Raw genomic sequence first — 19,269 nt, 5'->3', positions numbered from 1 at the left:
CTTCCTAACAGCCGCATCAAGTTACTGAACTTGCTATGCAATCATTTTAATGAGTTCAATTCCGAATTTTCAAAAGTTTATGTCGCGCCCCTGACTAATTTTTGTTTTCGTTGGAAAACTAATAACAAAAGGCATCGAGTCACTGGACTTGCTTTGCTTTTTTTTAATTCCAGTTCTTTTAGTAGTTAGTCTCATAGTAGTTAATTCCTTCCTAACAGCTGCATCAAGTTACTGAACTTGCTATGCAATCAATTTGATAAGTTCATTTCCGAATTTTCAAAAATATATGTCGCGCCTCTGACAAATTATTTTTTTCGTTTGAAAACTAATAATAGAAGGCATCAAGTCACTGGACTTGCTTTGCATTATTTTTAATTCCAGATCTTTTCGTAGTTACTTTCATAGTATTTAATTCCTTCCTAACAGCCGCATCAAGTTACTGAACTTGCTATGCAATCATTTTAATGAGTTCAATTCCGAATTTTCAAAAGTTTATGTCAAGCCCCAGACTAATTTTTGTTTTCGTTGGAAAACTAATAACAAAAGGCATCGAGTCACTGGACTTGCTTTGCTTTTTTTAAATTCCAGTTCTTTTAGTAGTTAGTCTCATAGTAGTTAATTCCTTCCTAACAGCTGCATCAAGTTACTGAACTTGCTATGCAATCAATTTGATAAGTTCATTTCCGAATTTTCAAAAATATATGTCGCGCCTCTGACAAAATATTTTTTTCGTTTGAAAACTAATAATAGAAGGCATCAAGTCACTGGACTTGCTTTGCATTATTTTTAATTCCAGTTCTTTTCGTAGTTACTTTCATAGTATTTAATTCCTTCCTAACAGCCGCATCAAGTTACTGAACTTGCTATGCAATCATTTTAATGAGTTCAATTCCGAATTTTCAAAAGTTTATGTCGCGCCCCTGACTAATTTTTGTTTTCGTTGGAAAACTAATAACAAAAGGCATCGAGTCACTGGACTTGTTTTGCTTTTTTTTAATTCCAGTTCTTTTAGTAGTTAGTCTCATAGTAGTTAATTCCTTCCTAACAGCTGCATCAAGTTACTGAACTTGCTATGCAATCAATTTGATAAGTTCATTTCCGAATTTTCAAAAATATATGTCGCGCCTCTGACAAATTATTTTTTTCGTTTGAAAACTAATAATAGAAGGCATCAAGTCACTGGACTTGCTTTGCATTATTTTTAATTCCAGTTCTTTTCGTAGTTACTTTTATAGTAGTTAATTCCTTCCTAACAGCCGCATCAAGTTACTGAACTTGCTATGCAATCATTTTAATGAGTTCAATTCCGAATTTTCAAAAGTTTATGTCGCGCCCCAGACTAATTTTTGTTTTCGTTGGAAAACTAATAACAAAAGGCATCGAGTCACTGGACTTGCTTTGCTTTTTTTAATTCCAGTTTTTTTGGTAGTTAGTCTCATAGTAGTTAATTCCTTCCTAACAGCTGCATCAAGTTACTGAACTTGCTATGCAATCAATTTGATAAGTTCATTTCCGAATTTTCAAAAATATATGTCGCGCCTCTGACAAATTATTTTTTTCGTTTGAAAACTAATAATAGAAGGCATCAAGTCACTGGACTTGCTTTGCATTATTTTTAATTCCAGTTCTTTTCGTAGTTACTTTCATAGTATTTAATTCCTTCCTAACAGCCGCATCAAGTTACTGAACTTGCTATGCAATCATTTTAATGAGTTCAATTCCGAATTTTCAAAAGTTTATGTCGCGCCCCTGACAAATTTTTGTTTTCGTTGGAAAACTAATAACAAAAAGCATCGAGTCACTGGACTTGCTTTGCTTTTTTTTAATTCCAGTTCTTTTAGTAGTTAGTCTCATAGTAGTTAATTCCTTCCTAACAGCTGCATCAAGTTACTGAACTTGCTATGCAATCAATTTGATAAGTTCATTTCCGAATTTTCAAAAATATATGTCGCGCCTCTGACAAATTATTTTTTTCGTTTGAAAACTAATAATAGAAGGCATCAAGTCACTGGACTTGCTTTGCATTATTTTTAATTCCAGTTCTTTTCTTAGTTACTTTCATAGTAGTTAATTCCTTCCTAACAGCCGCATCAAGTTACTGAACTTGCTATGCAATCAATTTAATGAGTTCATTTCCGAATTTTCAAAAATATATGTCGCGCCTCTGACAAATTATTGTTTTTGTTGAAAAACTAATAAGAAAAAAGGCATCGAGTCAATGGACTTGCTTTGCAATTTTTAATTCCAGTTCTTTTCGTAATTACTTTTATAGTATTTAATTCCTTCCTAACAGCCGCATCAAGTTACTGAACTTGCTATGCAATCAATTTAATGAGTTTATTTCCGAGTTTTCAAAAATGTATGTCGCGCCTCTGAGAAATTTTTGTTTTCGTTGGAAAACTAATAAAAAAAGGCATCAAGTCATGGACTTGCTTTGCTTTTTTTTAATTCGTTCTTTTCGTAATTACTGTCATAGTAGTTAATTCCTTCCTAACAGCCGCATCAAGTTACTGAACTTGCTATGCAATCAATTTAATGAGTTATTTTCCTCGTTTTCAAAAATTTATGTCGCGCCTATGAGAAATTAATGTTTTCGTTTAAAAACTAAGAAAAGAGGCTTCAAGTCACTGGGCTTGCTTTGCATTTTTTAATTCCAGATCTTTTCGTAGTTACTTTCATAGTATTTAATTCCTTCCTAACAGCCGCATCAAGTTACTGAGCTTGCTATGCAATCATTTTAATGAGTTCAATTCCGAATTTTCAAAAGTTTATGTCGCGCCCCTGACTAATTTTTGTTTTCGTTGGAAAACTAATAACAAAAGGCATCGAGTCACTGGACTTGCTTTGCTTTTTTTTAATTCCAGTTCTTTTAGTAGTTAGTCTCATAGTAGTTAATTCCTTCCTAACAGCTGCATCAAGGTACTGAACTTGCTATGCAATCAATTTGATAAGTTCATTTCCGAATTTTCAAAAATGTATGTCGGGCCTCTCACAAATTATTTTTTTCGTTTGAAAACTAATAATAGAAGGCATCAAGTCACTGGACTTGCTTTGCATTATTTTTAATTCCAGTTCTTTTCGTAGTTACTTTCATAGTAGTTAATTGCTTCCTAACAGCCGCATCAAGTTACTGAACTTGCTATGCAATCAATTTAATGAGTTCATTTCCGAATTTTCGGAAATATATGTCGCGCCTCTGACAAATTATTGTTTTTGTTTAAAAACTAATAAGAAAAAAAGGCATCGAGTCACTGGACTTGCTTTGCATTTTTTTAATTCCAGATCTTTTCGTAGTTACTTTCATAGTATTTAATTCCTTCCTAACAGCCGCATCAAGTTACTGAACTTGCTATGCAATCAATTTAATGAGTTCATTTCCGAATTTTCAAAAATATATGTCGCGCCTCTGACAAATTATTGTTTTTGTTTAAAAACTAATAAGAAAAAAGGCATCGAGTCACTGGACTTGCTTTGCATTTTTTTAATTCCAGATCTTTTCGTAGTTACTTTCATAGTATTTAATTCCTTCCTAACAGCCGCATCAAGTTACTGAGCTTGCTTTGCAATCAATTTATTGAGTTCATTTCCGAATTTTCAAAAACATATGTCGCACCTCTGACAAATTATTGTTTTTGTTTAAAAACTAATAAGAAAAAAGGCATCGAGTCACTGGACTTGCTTTGCATTTTTTTAATTCCAGTATTTTTTGTAGTTAGTCTCATAGTAGTTAATTCCTTCCTAACAGCTGCATCAAGTTACTGAACTTGCTATGCAATCAATTTGATAAGTTCATTTCCGAATTTTCAAAAATGTATGTCGCGCCTCTGACAAATTATTGTTTTCGTTTGAAAACCAGTAATAGAAGGCATCAAGTCACTGGACTTGCTTTGCATTTTTTTTTAATTCCAGTTCTTTTCGTAGTTACTTTCATTGTAGTTAATTCCTTCCTAACAGCCGCATCAAGTTACTGAACTTGCTATGCAATCAATTTAATGAGTTCTTTTCCGAATTTTCAAAAATATATATCGCGCCTCTGACAAATTATTGTTTTTGTTTAAAAACTAATAAGAAGAAAGGCATCAAGTCACTGGACTTGCTTTGCATTTTTTTAATTCCAGTTCTTTTCGTAGTTAGTCTCATAGTAGTTAATTCCTTCCTAACAGCTGCATCAAGTTACTGAACTTGCTATGCAATCAATTTGATAAGTTCATTTCCGAATTTTCAAAAATATATGTCGCGCCTCAGACAAATTATTGTTTTCGTTTGAAAACTAATAATAGAAGGCATCAAGTCACTGGACTTGCTTTGCATTTTTTTTAATTCCAGTTCTTTTCGTAGTTACTTTCATAGTAGTTAATTCCTTCCTAACAGCCGCATCAAGTTACTGAACTTGCTATGCAATCAATTTAATGAGTTCATTTCCGAATTTTCAAAAATATATGTCGCGCCTCTGACAATTTATTGTTTTTGTTTAAAAACTAATAAGAAAAAAGGCATCAAGTCACTGGGCTTGGTTTGCCTATTTCAAATAAAGGGCTATACTTTCGGATTTTTCTCTTGATAGATACTTAGCTGCTCCATTTTGCATCAAGTTACTGAACTTGTTGTGCAAATCAACAGAGCTTTTGCTTCAGCTGCTTCAACAGATTTCTGCTATTGTGGTGCTCCTAACATGTTTTTCTTTTTTTTTTCAAAGACTCAATGAAAAAAGGCATTAAGTCACTGGACTTGCTTTTTATTTTAATTCCAGTTCTTTTCGTAATTACTTTCATAGTAGTTAATTTCTTCGTAACATCCTAGGTCACTGAATCAGTACTGAATCGCCGACTTACTAATGGAATATATGATTCAGTACTGAAAGTCTATGATACTCGGGTCCGGGCTAATAATTGACCATTGGAACAAAACGTTTGGACAAGACCATTTAGAGTAAAATTTAAGGTATTTTTTAAAGTAGTAAGTTCAGGAAAAGTTAGTCTTAGCTAAGGTCAGTAAAGGAAAGGCAAATCTACATTATTGTGTTTTTGCATGTTTGTGTGTGTGTGTGTGGAGAAGGAGAGAGAGAGAGAGAGAGAGAGAGAGAATATATGTGTGTGTATTTGTGATGTGTGTCGTGTTTGTGTTTGTGTGGATGTGTGTGTGTGTTGATGTGTGTATGTGTGTGCGTGTGTGTGTATGTGTGCGTCTGTTTGTGTTTTTGCATGTGTGTGTTTGTGTGTGTGGATGTGTGCGTGTGTGTTTGTGTGTGCGTGTGTGTATGTGTGCGTCTGTTTGTGTTTTTGCATGTTTGTGTGTGTGTGTGTGTGTGCGTGAAGGAGAGAGAGAGAGAATATGTGCGTATGTGTGATGTGAGTGTGGTGTGTGTATGTGTGGATGTGTGTGCGTGTGTGTGTATGTGTGCGTTTGTTTGTGTTTTTGCATGTTTGTGTTTGTGTGTGTGTGTGTGTGTTTGTGTGGATATGTGTTTGTGTGGATGTGTGTGTGTTGATGTGTGTATGTGTCTGCGTGTGTGTGTATGTGTGCGTCTGTTTGTGTTTTTGAATGTTTGTGTTTGTGTATGTGTGTGTGTGTGGAGGAGAGAAAGAGAAAGAGAGAATCAAAGAGCCAGAGAGAGAGAGAGAGAGAGAGAGAGAGAGAGAGAGAGCCAGAGGCCGAGAGATAGAGAGAGAGAGAGAGATATAATTCTTCTCATCTGTTCTTCGTTTTGCCCTCATGCCCCTCCCCCCCCCCACACACACACACACACATGCAAAGACACACACACGCACATACACACACACACACGTACACATGCACCCACGAAACCACGCACACACACACATACACACAAACACACCTACGCACACACACAACAACACCCACCCACACACACGCATACGCAAGCACGCACACAACCCCCCAAACAAACACACACACACAAACACACACACGCAGGCACACACACACATACACACACACCACGCACAACACAACACTCACACACCACACATACAACACACACACACACCAAAAACCACACACACACAACACATACACCACAATCTCCACACACACCACACACACTAAAGACATCCCACACACCACACCCACACCACACACACACTTTACACACCACACACATACCACAAACCACACACACACCGCACACGCACACACTCCACACACTACAGACATCACACACACCACACTCACACTACACACACACACTACACTTACACCACACTCTCCACACACACGCACGCACACACGCATCCACCCACACACACAATTACACAAACACACACACGCACGGACACTCACACAAACTCGCACGCACGCAAAAACACACACGCACGCACACACACACGCGCACACACACACCTATTCACTTATGTAATAAAACTGCTATTTGTTTATTTACGGGGGTGGGGCAGATCATGAGACCTACCTTTTGTTTTCCACGTAAAAAAGCGTTAGTATGTTCGGTTTTTCCTTACGTTTGGTTTCAGAAAGTGAAAATCCAAGAAAACGAACATACTGAAATTTTCTTACGTCTTAAACCGAACGTACCAAATCTAAGATACCGAACATACGAAAGTTTTTTAAATGTTTTTTTGACAGATAAGGATCTTAGTAATTGGAGATTCAAATCTACGCGATGCCAAACCATATCTCGAACAAGACGAGCGGCTGCAACAATTCCGGTAAAGTTGCTTAATTTCTGGGATGAAAAATGTTTTTTAGCTGAAAAGTATTATTTTTTCTAGCCCTTTCTACGACGGAGAAGGTGGTCGCCGTTGCGGGCATTTAATGTCCCTCGCAAAAAAAGCCAGAACATATAGTCATGTCTTTGTTATTGTTGGGGACAATGATGCCAAAACTAAATCAATCCACTATATTTGCAATAAATACAAGGAATTTCGAGATGCCATATGGCCAACCGAGGTTATGTTTGCCGGTCATATGCGCCGAAAAGATTTGCCAACAGAATTGGTTTCGAAAAATAATATGTTCTTACGAAACAAACTAGGTCATGCAGTCTAGGCCATTCTACACAGTTTTGCAGATGAGACCTTTTGTCATTACTATTCCCAGTGACTGAACTACCTAAAAAAATAATCCAACGTGTCAACATCAAAAAACACATCGATAAACAAAGCACCTTTCGGTTGATAGCTGTAAGACAAAAAGCATCTCAGGTAAAAATTGTTGGAGACCAGCTCGATAAACACGTTTTTAACAACAATCCAACTTTTAGATTATTTCCTTTTGTAGCCGTAGTCTAGGGGTGCATATTATATGCAATCCTATACAAAGGGCTGCTGTATTACAGATACAATCACAAGACAATTCGAAAGTGCAATTCCCGTAACAAGCTGGTGGCCTTTCCCATTTTCACTAATTCAGATAAATTCAATTTACGCAAAACTTGCAATTATTCACTTTGTAGATCAAGGTATCAAACTGGCAAAAAATGAAAAAATTGCGGTTAATGTGGTAAATTCTGAGAAGATCTGTCGCTTTTAGCGGTGAATTTCAACCCTACAAACCGCAAATCTTAAAAACATTCGCAGCGAAAAGAGTTTCCTTATTTAATGGCAGTCTAAAACGTTAAGATTTCTCGAAATAGCTTTTAAACCCAAATTTTCGTACATTTCAAGTAGCATGCAGCTAAAACTATTTATTAAAACTAGCATATTTTAAAATTAGTTTTAAAATTAGTAGCATGTAGCTGAAACTATTTTAAAAATTAATTGAAACCGTTTTTTAAAATTAATTGATCGAGCACAGCACTTATTCAAATGACTTCGAATTTGGTAGACCATTTCCCCTATGCATACGCAGTGTAAAAAACCAGGCATTATTGGCCTAACTTGTCTGAGAAAAATTTATATTTTAATATAATTTTAGCTGCATATAAGAGCGAAATTCTTTTCAAAAACAGTAAACTTCAATGGGATCATTGAATTCTTCAAAGATAACCGAATTTGGTAGGTAATTTCTTTATGTCAGAGATTCTAGAACGCCAAGAATTTTAGGTTTAGCTTCTCAGGAAGAAAAGTTAAACTTTCATCTGTTGTCAGTTCCATATAAACGTTTAATGTTTTCCAAAACAGGTGATTTCAATGGGGTCAAGGGTCAAGGAGCTATTCGAATGGAACTAAACTTGGTATGTAAGTTGTCCTATGCAAGGGTAGTCTTAAACAACAAAAAAGTTCGGTGTAGCAATTCTAGAAAAAAGTTAAATTTTCAACTGGTGCTATTTGCATATATGCAAACACAAAATTTCGTAAACAACAATAGTGAACTTCAATCTCGTCAAGAAGACTCTCAAAGGAAATTAAAATTGATTATCAAATAAACCTATGTAAGGGAAGCCCAGAACACCAAGATTCCTCGATGTAGCTTCTCAAGAGAGCCAGATTTTCATCAAACCTAGTTGCTCAAAGGCAAATAAAATAGGGGGATTGGAATCAGACTCAGCAGCCGGTATCAGGGTACACCACCAAGTGTAAAATGAGACCACTCACAACGAGTACTCTGGACCAGTGAGCCCAGGGTATTAGCGGAACAACACTTATGGTTTTAATTGATGGTTTTAATTGATGGTATATAAAAAACACGATAGTCAAATTTTTCGGCCAAAAACTCGTTACAAATCTTTTGAATGACCAATTCAAATGACCTTAGGGTCAACCTTTGACTTGTCCAATTGGACTTTGAAAATCATTGGTATGTATGAACAGATCTTAATAAAAGACAGCGCCGCAACAAAAATGCAATTCTTTGAATTGTAAAAATAAACTCAAGAGAAGACCAATAGTAGCCCCAGCTATCGCTTTGCAGCTATTAAAAACGGATAAGCAATAATTTTGCAAAAAAAAGCCGACAGACTGCCAAAATAGCTGCGAAATAGACTTGTCTGCCGTAAAATACAGATAAAAATAGATACAGAAATAAGTTGAAAAAAGCTATCGCGGCCATCTTTAATTCAAAGGGGGTGCATCATTGAGAACAGTTTTGGGTTTAAAAAATTTTGAAAACGCAGAAATTCGAGCCCCAATTCACCACGTAAGAATTGGAAGCATTAATCACTATGCTATCAAGCCTTTGTAACCGCTCACCTTATATTCAATTAATCAATTCTGTTTCATAATTTCTAAATGCGAGCAAATAACGAAATAGCCACAATAGCTTCGTAGATCTATAGTCACCCAAAAAAGTTAAAGAAGCTAAGCAAAAAAAAAGATTTTTACTAATTGCTGAGATGCCATATTTTGATTAGGATTCTGTATAACTTATTGCTGCTTCCATTAACTGCAATTAAACAAACTTCAATAAGAGTGACACTCATTCACCTGACCTTATTTCTTTAAATAAAGTGAAGAAAAGTCAAATTCAAAGTGAAAAAGTCATTTTTGAGAGCAACGTAAGTCACCTGTGACCACAAAATTTATCACCCGAATGAAAAAAGAAAAAATTCGCTCAAATAAGAGTGAAAAATTACGTCACGCACGCATCTCAAAAGTTGAGAAACCAGAATAATCAAATAAACTAAACAAAAATATAATCACCTCTTAAACTCTTGAAGCTTTTACCTGAAGGCCGAACTTATTCCAAACCCGTTAACGCATGCATAAGCCTTGAACGAAGTTTATTGGCCAATAAAGACACAAAAAAACGAGAAATATGACAAAAAAAGAAAAATTGCTAAATTTAAAGAAACTTTCTTTATTGCGCAATATGAAAACATTTAAAAACAACTTTTTGGTCTCTGGAAAATTTCCAGTAACCCATCTGCAAGACCTGACAATTTGGCCCGTACAGATCGATAAACATAGAAAATGACTGAAAATTTCAAAAAAAAAATTGAAAAGAGTTCATAAATTTTTATAAAGTGTTGCTAAGGTTTTTGACATTATATTCTATAGAACCATTTCATTGTCTGCAAAGGCTAGACAGTAGTATAAATCTTAACTTCAAAAAACTTTCTTGGCTCAAAGAGATCGATAAACTAGGAACAAGACAATTATTTTCAGCAAACTTAAAAAAAACGAAATTTATAAAAAGAAATTGCAACATTTTGTGATAAAAAAGGTTGAAAACAAAATCCATTACCCCCAGCAACCATGCAGTATTATACTCGAAAACCCTAGAGGAGATTACCTGGCTGCTTAGGCAAGAAAAATTGAAAAAAAAATAATTTCAAAAAACTTAAACTCAAAAGAAGTTTTAAAAATTGCCAAAATCTGTGATATTAAAATATTGAAAACCATTCTGTTGCCGCTAACAACTAAGCTGTAATCAAATATTAAATCCTAGAGGATGTTTTCTGGCGCTGGAGCCTGGAAAAATTGATATGACAAAGTTTCAAAAAACTTGAAAAATTGCAAATTTTATTTAAAAAGTTGCTAAAATTCTTGACAATAGCATGTTGCCAATAGAAAATTGCAATCCATTGCAACTAGAAACTAAGCAGTAACCTATTATAAAAACAGATAGGAGATATATTGGCTCCCGACGCCTGAAAAACGCGAAAAAAACAAGAAATTTAAAAACTGAAAAAAACGCAAAATTTAGTATCATATTTTGTGTTCATGTTTAGAGTACCAAAACATATAGCTCATAAAAAGTAGTTTTATCTTGCAAAAAATATCGACTTTGACAAACGTCAATTCAAGACCATTTCTGGCTCAAAACTCCTAAAAATGACCTTTTAGCCTTGAATTAAGGCCTTCCCAGCAGCTGCACAACTCTGTACTACTGAACTTCAAGTACTACTGACATCAGCTTTTGGCATCTAATGAAACTTAGTGCCCATAGAGTTTTACCGGTTTATCCCGTTTTCAAAGATCAAATTCAATGAAAAATGTGTAAATATCTTACCAAAGAAAAACAAGAGAAGGCCAATATAAGCCTCAGCTTTGCGGCTATTAAAAAGAGCGTCAGACGACAAAACAAAAAACCAAAAGCACTGCAATATACCTCCGCTCAGCTTACAGCTATAAAAAGACACGCACACGCTAACTAAAATTTCTACAGACTCCGTATAAGCACAATTAACAAGTTCTATCCCATTCTACACAGTTTTGCAGATGAGACCTTTTGTCATTACTATTCCCAGTGACTGAACTACATAAAAAAATAATCCAACGTGTCAACATCAAAAAACACATCGATAAACAAAGCACCTTTCGGTTGATAGCTGTAAGACAAAAAGCATCTCAGGTAAAAATTGTTGGAGACCAGCTCGATAAACACGTTTTTAACAACAATCCAACTTTTAGATTATTTCCTTTTGTAGCCGTAGTCTAGGGGTGCATATTATATGCAATCCTATACAAAGGGCTGCTGTATTACAGATACAATCACAAGACAATTCGAAAGTGCAATTCCCGTAACAAGCTGGTGGCCTTTCCCATTTTCACTAATTCAGATAAATTCAATTTACGCAAAACTTGCAATTATTCACTTTGTAGATCAACGTATCAAACTGGCAAAAAATGAAAAAATTGCGGTTAATGTGGTAAATTCTGAGAAGATCTGTCGCTTTTAGCGGTGAATTTCAACCCTACAAACCGCAAATCTTAAAAACATTCGCAGCGAAAAGAGTTTCCTTATTTAATGGCAGTCTAAAACGTTAAGATTTCTCGAAATAGCTTTTAAACCCAAATTTTCGTACATTTCAAGTAGCATGCAGCTAAAACTATTTATTAAAACTAGCATATTTTAAAATTAGTTTTAAAATTAGTAGCATGTAGCTGAAACTATTTTAAAAATTAATTGAAACCGTTTTTTAAAATTAATTGATCGAGCACAGCACTTATTCAAATGACTTCGAATTTGGTAGACCATTTCCCCTATGCATACGCAGTGTAAAAAACCAGGCATTATTGGCCTAACTTGTCTGAGAAAAATTTATATTTTAATATAATTTTAGCTGCATATAAGAGCGAAATTCTTTTCAAAAACAGTAAACTTCAATGGGATCATTGAATTCTTCAAAGATAACCGAATTTGGTAGGTAATTTCTTTATGTCAGAGATTCTAGAACGCCAAGAATTTTAGGTTTAGCTTCTCAGGAAGAAAAGTTAAACTTTCATCTGTTGTTAGTTCCATATAAACGTTTAATGTTTTCCAAAACAGGTGATTTCAATGGGGTCAAGGGTCAAGGAGCTATTCGAATGGAACTAAACTTGGTATGTAAGTTGTCCTATGCAAGGGTAGTCTAAAACAACAAAAAATTTCGGTGTAGCAATTCTAGAAAAAAGTTAAATTTTCAACTGGTGCTATTTGCATATATGCAAACACAAAATTTCGTAAACAACAATAGTGAACTTCAATCTCGTCAAGAAGACTCTCAAAGGAAATTAAAATTGATTATCAAATAAACCTATGTAAGGGAAGCCCAGAACACCAAGATTCCTCGATGTAGCTTCTCAAGAGAGCCAGATTTTCATCAAATCCTAGTTGCTCAAAAGCAAATAAAATAGGGGGATGGATTGGAATCAGACTCAGCAGCCGGTATCAGGGTACACCACCAAGTGTAAACTGAGACCACCCACAACGAGTACTCTGGACCACTGAGCCCCGGGTATTAGCGGAACAACACATTAGGTTTTAATTGATGGTCTATAAAAAATACTATAGTCAAATTTCTCGGCCAACCTTTGACTTTTCCAATTTGACTTTAAAAATCATTGTTATGTATGAACAGATCTCAATAAAAGACAGCGCCGCAACAAAAATGCAATTCTTTGAATTGTAAAAATAGACTCAAGAGAAGACCAATAGTAGCCCCAGCTATCGCTTTGCAGCTATTAATAACGGATAAGCATAAAATTTGCATAAGTAATTTTGCATAAAATAGCCGGCAGACTGCCAAAATGGCTGCGAAATAGATTTGCCTGCCGTAAAATAGAGATGAAAATAGATACAGAAATAAGTTGAAAAAAGTTATCGCAGCCATCTTTAATTCAAAGGGGGTGCATCATTGAGAACAATTTTGGGTTTGAAAAATTTTGAAAACGCAGAAATTCGAACCCCAATTCCCCACGTAAGAATTGGAAGCATTAATCACTGCTATCAAGCCTTTGTAACCGCTCACCTTATATTCAATTAATCAATTCTACTTCATAATTTCTAAATGCAAGCAAATAACGAAACATAGCTGGCAGAAAATAGCCACAATAGCTTCGTAGATCTATAGTCTCCCAAAAAAGTTTAGGAAGCTAAGCAAAAAAAAGATTTTTACTAACTGCTGAGATGCCATATTTTGATTAGGAATCTGTATAACTTAATGCTGCTTCTATTAGCTGCAATTAAACAACCTTCAATAAGAGTGACACACATTCACTTGACCTTATTTCTTTAATTAAAGTGAAGAAAAGTCAAATTCAATGTGAAGAAGTCATTTTTGAGAGCAACGTAAGTCACCTGTGACCACAAAATTAATCACGCGAATGAAAAAAGAAAAGAAGTCGCTCAAATAAGAGTGAAAAATTACGTCACGCACGCATCTCAAAAGTTGAGAAACTAGAATAATCAAACAAACTAAACAAAAATATAATCACTGCTTCAACTTCTGAAGCTTTTACCTGAAGGCCAAACTTATTCCAAACCCGTTAACCCATGCATAAGCCTTGAACGAAGTTTATTGGCCAATAAAGACACAAAAAAAACGAGAAATATGACAAAAAAAAGAAAAATTGCTAAATTTAAAGAAAGTTTCTTTACTGCGCAAAATGAAAACATTTAAAAACAACTTTTTGGTCTCTGGAAAGATTCCAGTAACCCATCTGCAAGACCTGACAATTTGGCCCGTACAGATCGATAAACATAGAAAATGACAGAAAAATTCAAAAAAAAAATTGAAAACAGTTGCAAATTTGAAATTTTTATAAAGTGTTGCTAACATTTTTGACATTATATTCTATAGAACCATTTCATTGTCTGCAAAGGCTACATAGTAGTATAAATTTAAACTTTAAAAACTTTCTTGGCTCAAAGAGATCGATAAACGAGGAACAAGACAATTATTTTCAGCAAACTTAAAAAAAAACAAAATTTATAAAAAGAAATGCAACATTTTGTGATAAAAAAAGGTTGAAAACAAATCCATTGCCCCCAGCAACCATGCAGTATTATATTCGAAAACCCTAGAGGAGGTTACCTGGCTGCTTAGGCAAAAAAAATTGAAAAAAAAAAATTTTCAAAAAACAAACTCAAAAGAAGTTTTATAAAATTGCTAAAATCTGTAATATTAAAATATTGAAAACCATTCTGTTGCCGCTGACAACTACGCTGTAACCAAATATTAAATCCTAGAGGATGTTTTCTGGCGCTGGAGCCTGGAAAAATTGATATGACAAAGTTTTAAAAAATTTGAAAAATTGCAAATTTTATTTAAAAAGATGCTAAAATTCTTGACAATAGCATGTTGCCAACAGAAAATTTCATTCCCTTGCAACTAGAAACTAAGCAGTAGCCTATTATAAAACCAGAGAGGACATATATTGGCTCCCGAGGCTTGACAAACGCAAAAAAAACCAAAAAGTTTTAAAAACTGAAAAAATGCAAAAATTAGTATCATATTTCGTGTTCATCTTTAGAGTTCTTGCAAAAACTATCGACTTTGACAAACGTCAATTCAAGACCATTTCTGGCTCAAAACTCCTAAAAATGACCTTTTAGCCTTGAATTAAGGCCTTCAAGTACTGCTGACATCAGCTTTTGGCCTCTAATGAAACTTAGTGCCCACAGAGTTTTACCGGTTTATCCCGTTTTCAAAGATCAAAGTCATTGAAAAATGTGTGAAAATATCTTACACAAAAGAAAACAAGGGAAGGCCAATATTAGCCTCAGCTTTGCGGCTATTAAAAACGTCAGACGACAAAACAAAAAACCAAAAGTACTGCAATATACCTCCGCTCAGCTTACAGCTATAAAAAGACACGCACACGCTAACGAAAATTTCTACAGACTCAGTATAAGCGTAATTAACAAGTTCTATCCAATTCTACACCGTTTTGCAGATGAGACCTTTTGTCATTACTATTCCCAGTGACTGAACTACCTAGAAAAATAATCCAACGTGTCAACATCAAAAAAATACATCGATAAACTCCATCAATAAATTATAGATGGTCGAAAGACGCTGTCATTATTGACCTGTTTCCGCTAAGGCATACCCCAGCGGCGTTGTGCATATATTTAAGTGTTGATCGAATTTGGAGAAATAACTGGAAGGCCTTCGATGGTAAATGAAAAATGTTAAAACTCGCGACCCTGGAATTGCCCGATGGCAACACATCTGGTAGAATGTTTGCAAGAAGAAAAACACGCAAAAATATACCAATTATTTAGCTAAGCCACCTACGTATTCCATCACCCCACCAAATTTTATTCGGCAAAATTTTCTACTTCAAAATTTGATTGTTTCTTGTGTTTTAATAAAAACGACAGTATGCTCTGAGAGTTTATTTAGCGTTGCATTAAGCTCAGTTTCTCAGTCTTTATTTTTTGTCATCAGCGCTCAGCAGAATGTCACGAAAAAGCAAACTTGTTCACATTCTGCCGGTGGATGACTGAGAGAGGGAGAGAGAGTTTAAGTTGATACGAGGACACTTTGCAGTTTGTGGCCCCCAAGGACGTAAGAGTTGCAGAGTCTGTTGAACCTGTCAGCTTCTATTCTGTCACAAAGGGTGACCATGGCCCTTCCATCTTGAGGTCTGTACCTATAGCACGAGTAGTCCACACGGAAGTTCACCAACATTTCTTTGAAAGCCGCCTAAAATGAAATGACCTCCGATAAAACATAAGAGACGTTTCAACTGGGAACACTATATTTAACCACCTGACTTTAAATGTATCTATTTTATATAATTAGAGTTTATTATAGAGCATTGAAAAGATTTAAATTTGCAAAATGAAACCAATTTTGGGCGTAATTTTGATTTAGCTTTTAGTTGTAAATTAAATTTTTTGCCATATTTCTGGATTTTGGGCATGACATTTGGTACCGGATTTTGGTTAAAATGTTTCCTCTGAATAACAGCGTACCACAACGGACGGTCCGGAGGGTAAATTATCCACGAGACACTTGCACTCTCCTAACATGTCCCCAACTCGACCCACCCCCACAGATGATGTGGAATCGTAGTCGCTTTCTTGAGACCTTATAGGCATCAACACCCCGCTGTCAGAACCAACTTCCATTCTGGGTTGCATTTGCTTCATGGAGTCCCTCATGGCTTTGAGGTAGCTCAGTCTACTTCTTAAACCGTCTTCGGATAACTCGAGTGCATCTGAGTCAGTGAGAAGCTGGTTGGACGAAGTACTCAAAATCCCGGCTCGCTGAAGCTGTAACCAGTCAAATAATGGTGAAATGTAACGACAATTTTGTAGCAAAAATTGGCACTTAGTGCTGTATTTCAAATGAACAGTCTGAGATGTGGGGATAATAGAAAAAGGACAGATGAGAACAGGCTACTGTTAGTACACTGCAGACTAAAAGCCTAGTGCTGCGATTACGCAGAAACAAATTATTATTGTTTGATAAAAAAAATTGAGCAAGGTTTGAGGGCAAGAGTGGTCGGAGCCCCCTTGTTTTCTTTTTATTATTCTACACTTTCAAGATTCATTAATTTTGGGAAACTAAACTATCGTCGTTTGTTGCAAGCAATTAGTCGATCGCAAAAACATTTTTGAGATAATTACTTTAAAAAAATTGGACCAACTTCAACTTCAATTGCTATTTGTACACCCCTGTAGTTTTTTATCTTTTAAAAATGGCGCTCTTAATCTATGCAACAATTATCAACTTACAAAAAGTCAAATGCTCACAAAAGTTCAAAACCAAAACTTTGCCCATTACAATCCAAAAGATGATACAGAAAAAGTTATTATCACTAACCACAGTATTTCCTCCAAATTGATGAGGACTATCGTGAGTGTATTCATTTTGGGATACAACACTTTTGTCCCTTCTACTGTTAAAAGCCGACAGATCTGTCCGAAGTACTGGTTCAAAAGCCCCATCTCCAACATCATCATGGCCATCGAACCTCATCATGGCTTCTTTCTAAACAAACGGATAATTCAGTTAAAGAAAATTCACTATTTTCATTTTGTTATTTTATCAGGATTTTATTGTTTACTGTATGATCAACAATTCCTTGCAACCCGTGCCACAAGTACATTGGGTCAAACAATAAGAGGACACTGGGACTTGGAGACTATTTCGACACTAAATAAGAGCAATTTAAAATGACACTCAACATCGTACAGAGTCCAGAAAAATCTGAACCGCACCGAGGAACAGTACCGGCCTATGCTGTCTCCAAGCTGTGCGTTTTGGCAAAAAATATTTCTACAGAGCAGCCGCTCTATTTTAGAAAAAAAAACGATTGACTCATGCGACATATAAGCAAAGTTTTAATGGAAGACATACTGAAAAGCAAACACTGCAGAAATAACGGAAAACAAAACCTAATAGCAGCACTGGAAAGACTTTCAAAATTTGATCTCATGACCTCAATCAGGTTTCAGTAAATAAGGATAGGGTAGGAGTTAGATGGGGAAAGGTTTAGGTCCCTCCGTAAGTGAAATTGGATTAGAAGAAATACAAATACAATCAAAGTGGTCAAAACATTGTCAATTCAACCTTTTCACCCTGAATTTTATGCACGTGTCCTCAATAGAATTTAGGTTTGCGATTGTAAAATTGAACTAAGTGAAGGTGACTTCTTTCGCTTTCACGTCAAACACCCACAGAAAGTCAATGTAAGAAAATCGTATCGGTCAAAACTATTATATATGGCAGTTATACAAAAAAATAGATGGACAGTAACAAAAGGCAGGAAAACTAATATGCTATTATCGAATGAGGCCACTTCCAACAGCTGCCATCTGAGCAGTATGCATTGTGGTTTTAAAGTCATAAGGTTCATTGGTTCAAAACCAATCTTTGGGATGCGAACCTTTGAAGAAAATCAATGTGAAGACCAACCTGTTAGCACGAGTTTAAATCCAGCTCTGAAAATCCTTCCAAACCAGAAGTCGACGGTAGTGCCAGCAAAGCAAGTTACACGTAAAAAACACTTTCGAACTCTTGCTGTGCGCACAAACAAATGTAGTCAACACAACAAAGATTGTCAACTAAAACAACGAAAATAAAAAATTTCCAGAAAACGTCACTGTCATCAGAACATTGTTTTCCTGTCTGCCGAACCCATTTTGTTTTCATTTGAATGGAAGCTCAAAAATGAACTGCTGAAGCCACCATCGCAAAAATTGACTTCGGAAAATAATTTTCAGTCCTTTTTCGAGAACCCGTGTAAACCAAATCACTGCAAAAAGAATCGAATTCAGACGTATCGTATCAGCTTCTAAATCACACTCAGTAACAATGAAAACAATCGCGCAAGACCAACAGCGCAGATGTCACTCTTCGAGCAAAATCAAACATAACCGACTAACGTCGGGCGAATTACTCTCAAATGACTGGAGAGAGCGTTTGGCTTTGCCAGTAGATAGCCACAGTTTAGTGAGGCTAGCTTTGGCTTGATTCGACTAAGCAACTTTGTTTTCTAGCCTTGTTAGTAAATAAATCAAATAAAAAACTGATATTTTAAAAATTTGCAGAATATTGCACAATGTAAAGAAAAGCTTCCAGATTTCGCAGTCAAAACGTTCAAAACAAATTTTTGTCTCTGGAGTTATGTCAAGTAACCCATCTGCAAGACTTCCAAAGCTTCGTTGGCCAGTAATAAAGTTAAACTCAGAAAAGGACAAAAATAATCAAAGTTTTGGCAATTTTTAACAAAATCTTGCTAAATTCAAGATATTAAATCTTCAAAACCATTTTCTTGTCTCAAGAGACTATCCAGTATCCCAAGCTCTAAAAAGTTTCAAGGGCTCAAAGATCCATAAACTTGCAACATAATAATTTACCGAAAATAGGAAAATTGAATTTTATCAAAAAATTACGAAAGCTGGAGTCATTAAAGTATTGATAACCATTCCATTAAACTCTTGAAACTAAAAACCAGCTCATCATCAAGCCTTGAGGAGGTCCCTAGCACCCTGCTAACGAAAAAAAATGATAAAATCAAAAACTTGAAAAAATTGGCAATACTTTTAAAAATTGCTGATATGAACATAACCGACTAAACGTCGGAGGAATTGGTCTCGAACGACTAGTGGGAGCTCTAATCAATTGCAACCTGCTTTATTCGGGGGGAGGAGGAGCCCAAATGGGACTAAGAAGTTCAATAGTGGGCTTCAAAT

At 35.4% G+C, this 19,269-nt stretch overlaps 2 protein-coding genes across 2 annotated transcripts in view; both read right to left on the bottom strand.

Annotated features, from left to right (window-relative positions):
* LOC142342513 (uncharacterized) overlaps nucleotides 1-19,269 on the bottom strand; it is a 403,423-nt gene that overhangs the window by 90,739 nt on the left and 293,415 nt on the right. The window lies entirely within an intron of this gene.
* Nucleotides 15,318-19,269, bottom strand: part of LOC142342338 (uncharacterized) — a 126,468-nt gene continuing 122,516 nt past the window's right edge. Inside the window, exons 11-13 of the mRNA XM_075393638.1 lie at nucleotides 16,895-17,062; nucleotides 16,042-16,341; nucleotides 15,318-15,769 (exon numbers count right to left, since the gene is read on the bottom strand). Coding sequence (XP_075249753.1) covers nucleotides 15,587-15,769; nucleotides 16,042-16,341; nucleotides 16,895-17,062 — 651 coding nt within the window. The 3' untranslated portion in view covers nucleotides 15,318-15,586. The remainder of the gene's footprint in view (nucleotides 15,770-16,041; nucleotides 16,342-16,894; nucleotides 17,063-19,269) is intronic.

The sequence above is a fragment of the Convolutriloba macropyga genome, chromosome 7 (genome assembly GCF_964194025.1).
Source record: "Convolutriloba macropyga chromosome 7, txConMacr16.3, whole genome shotgun sequence".
Lineage (NCBI taxonomy): Eukaryota > Metazoa > Xenacoelomorpha > Acoela > Convolutidae > Convolutriloba > Convolutriloba macropyga.
This window is presented reverse-complemented; position numbering and strand designations above follow the sequence as displayed.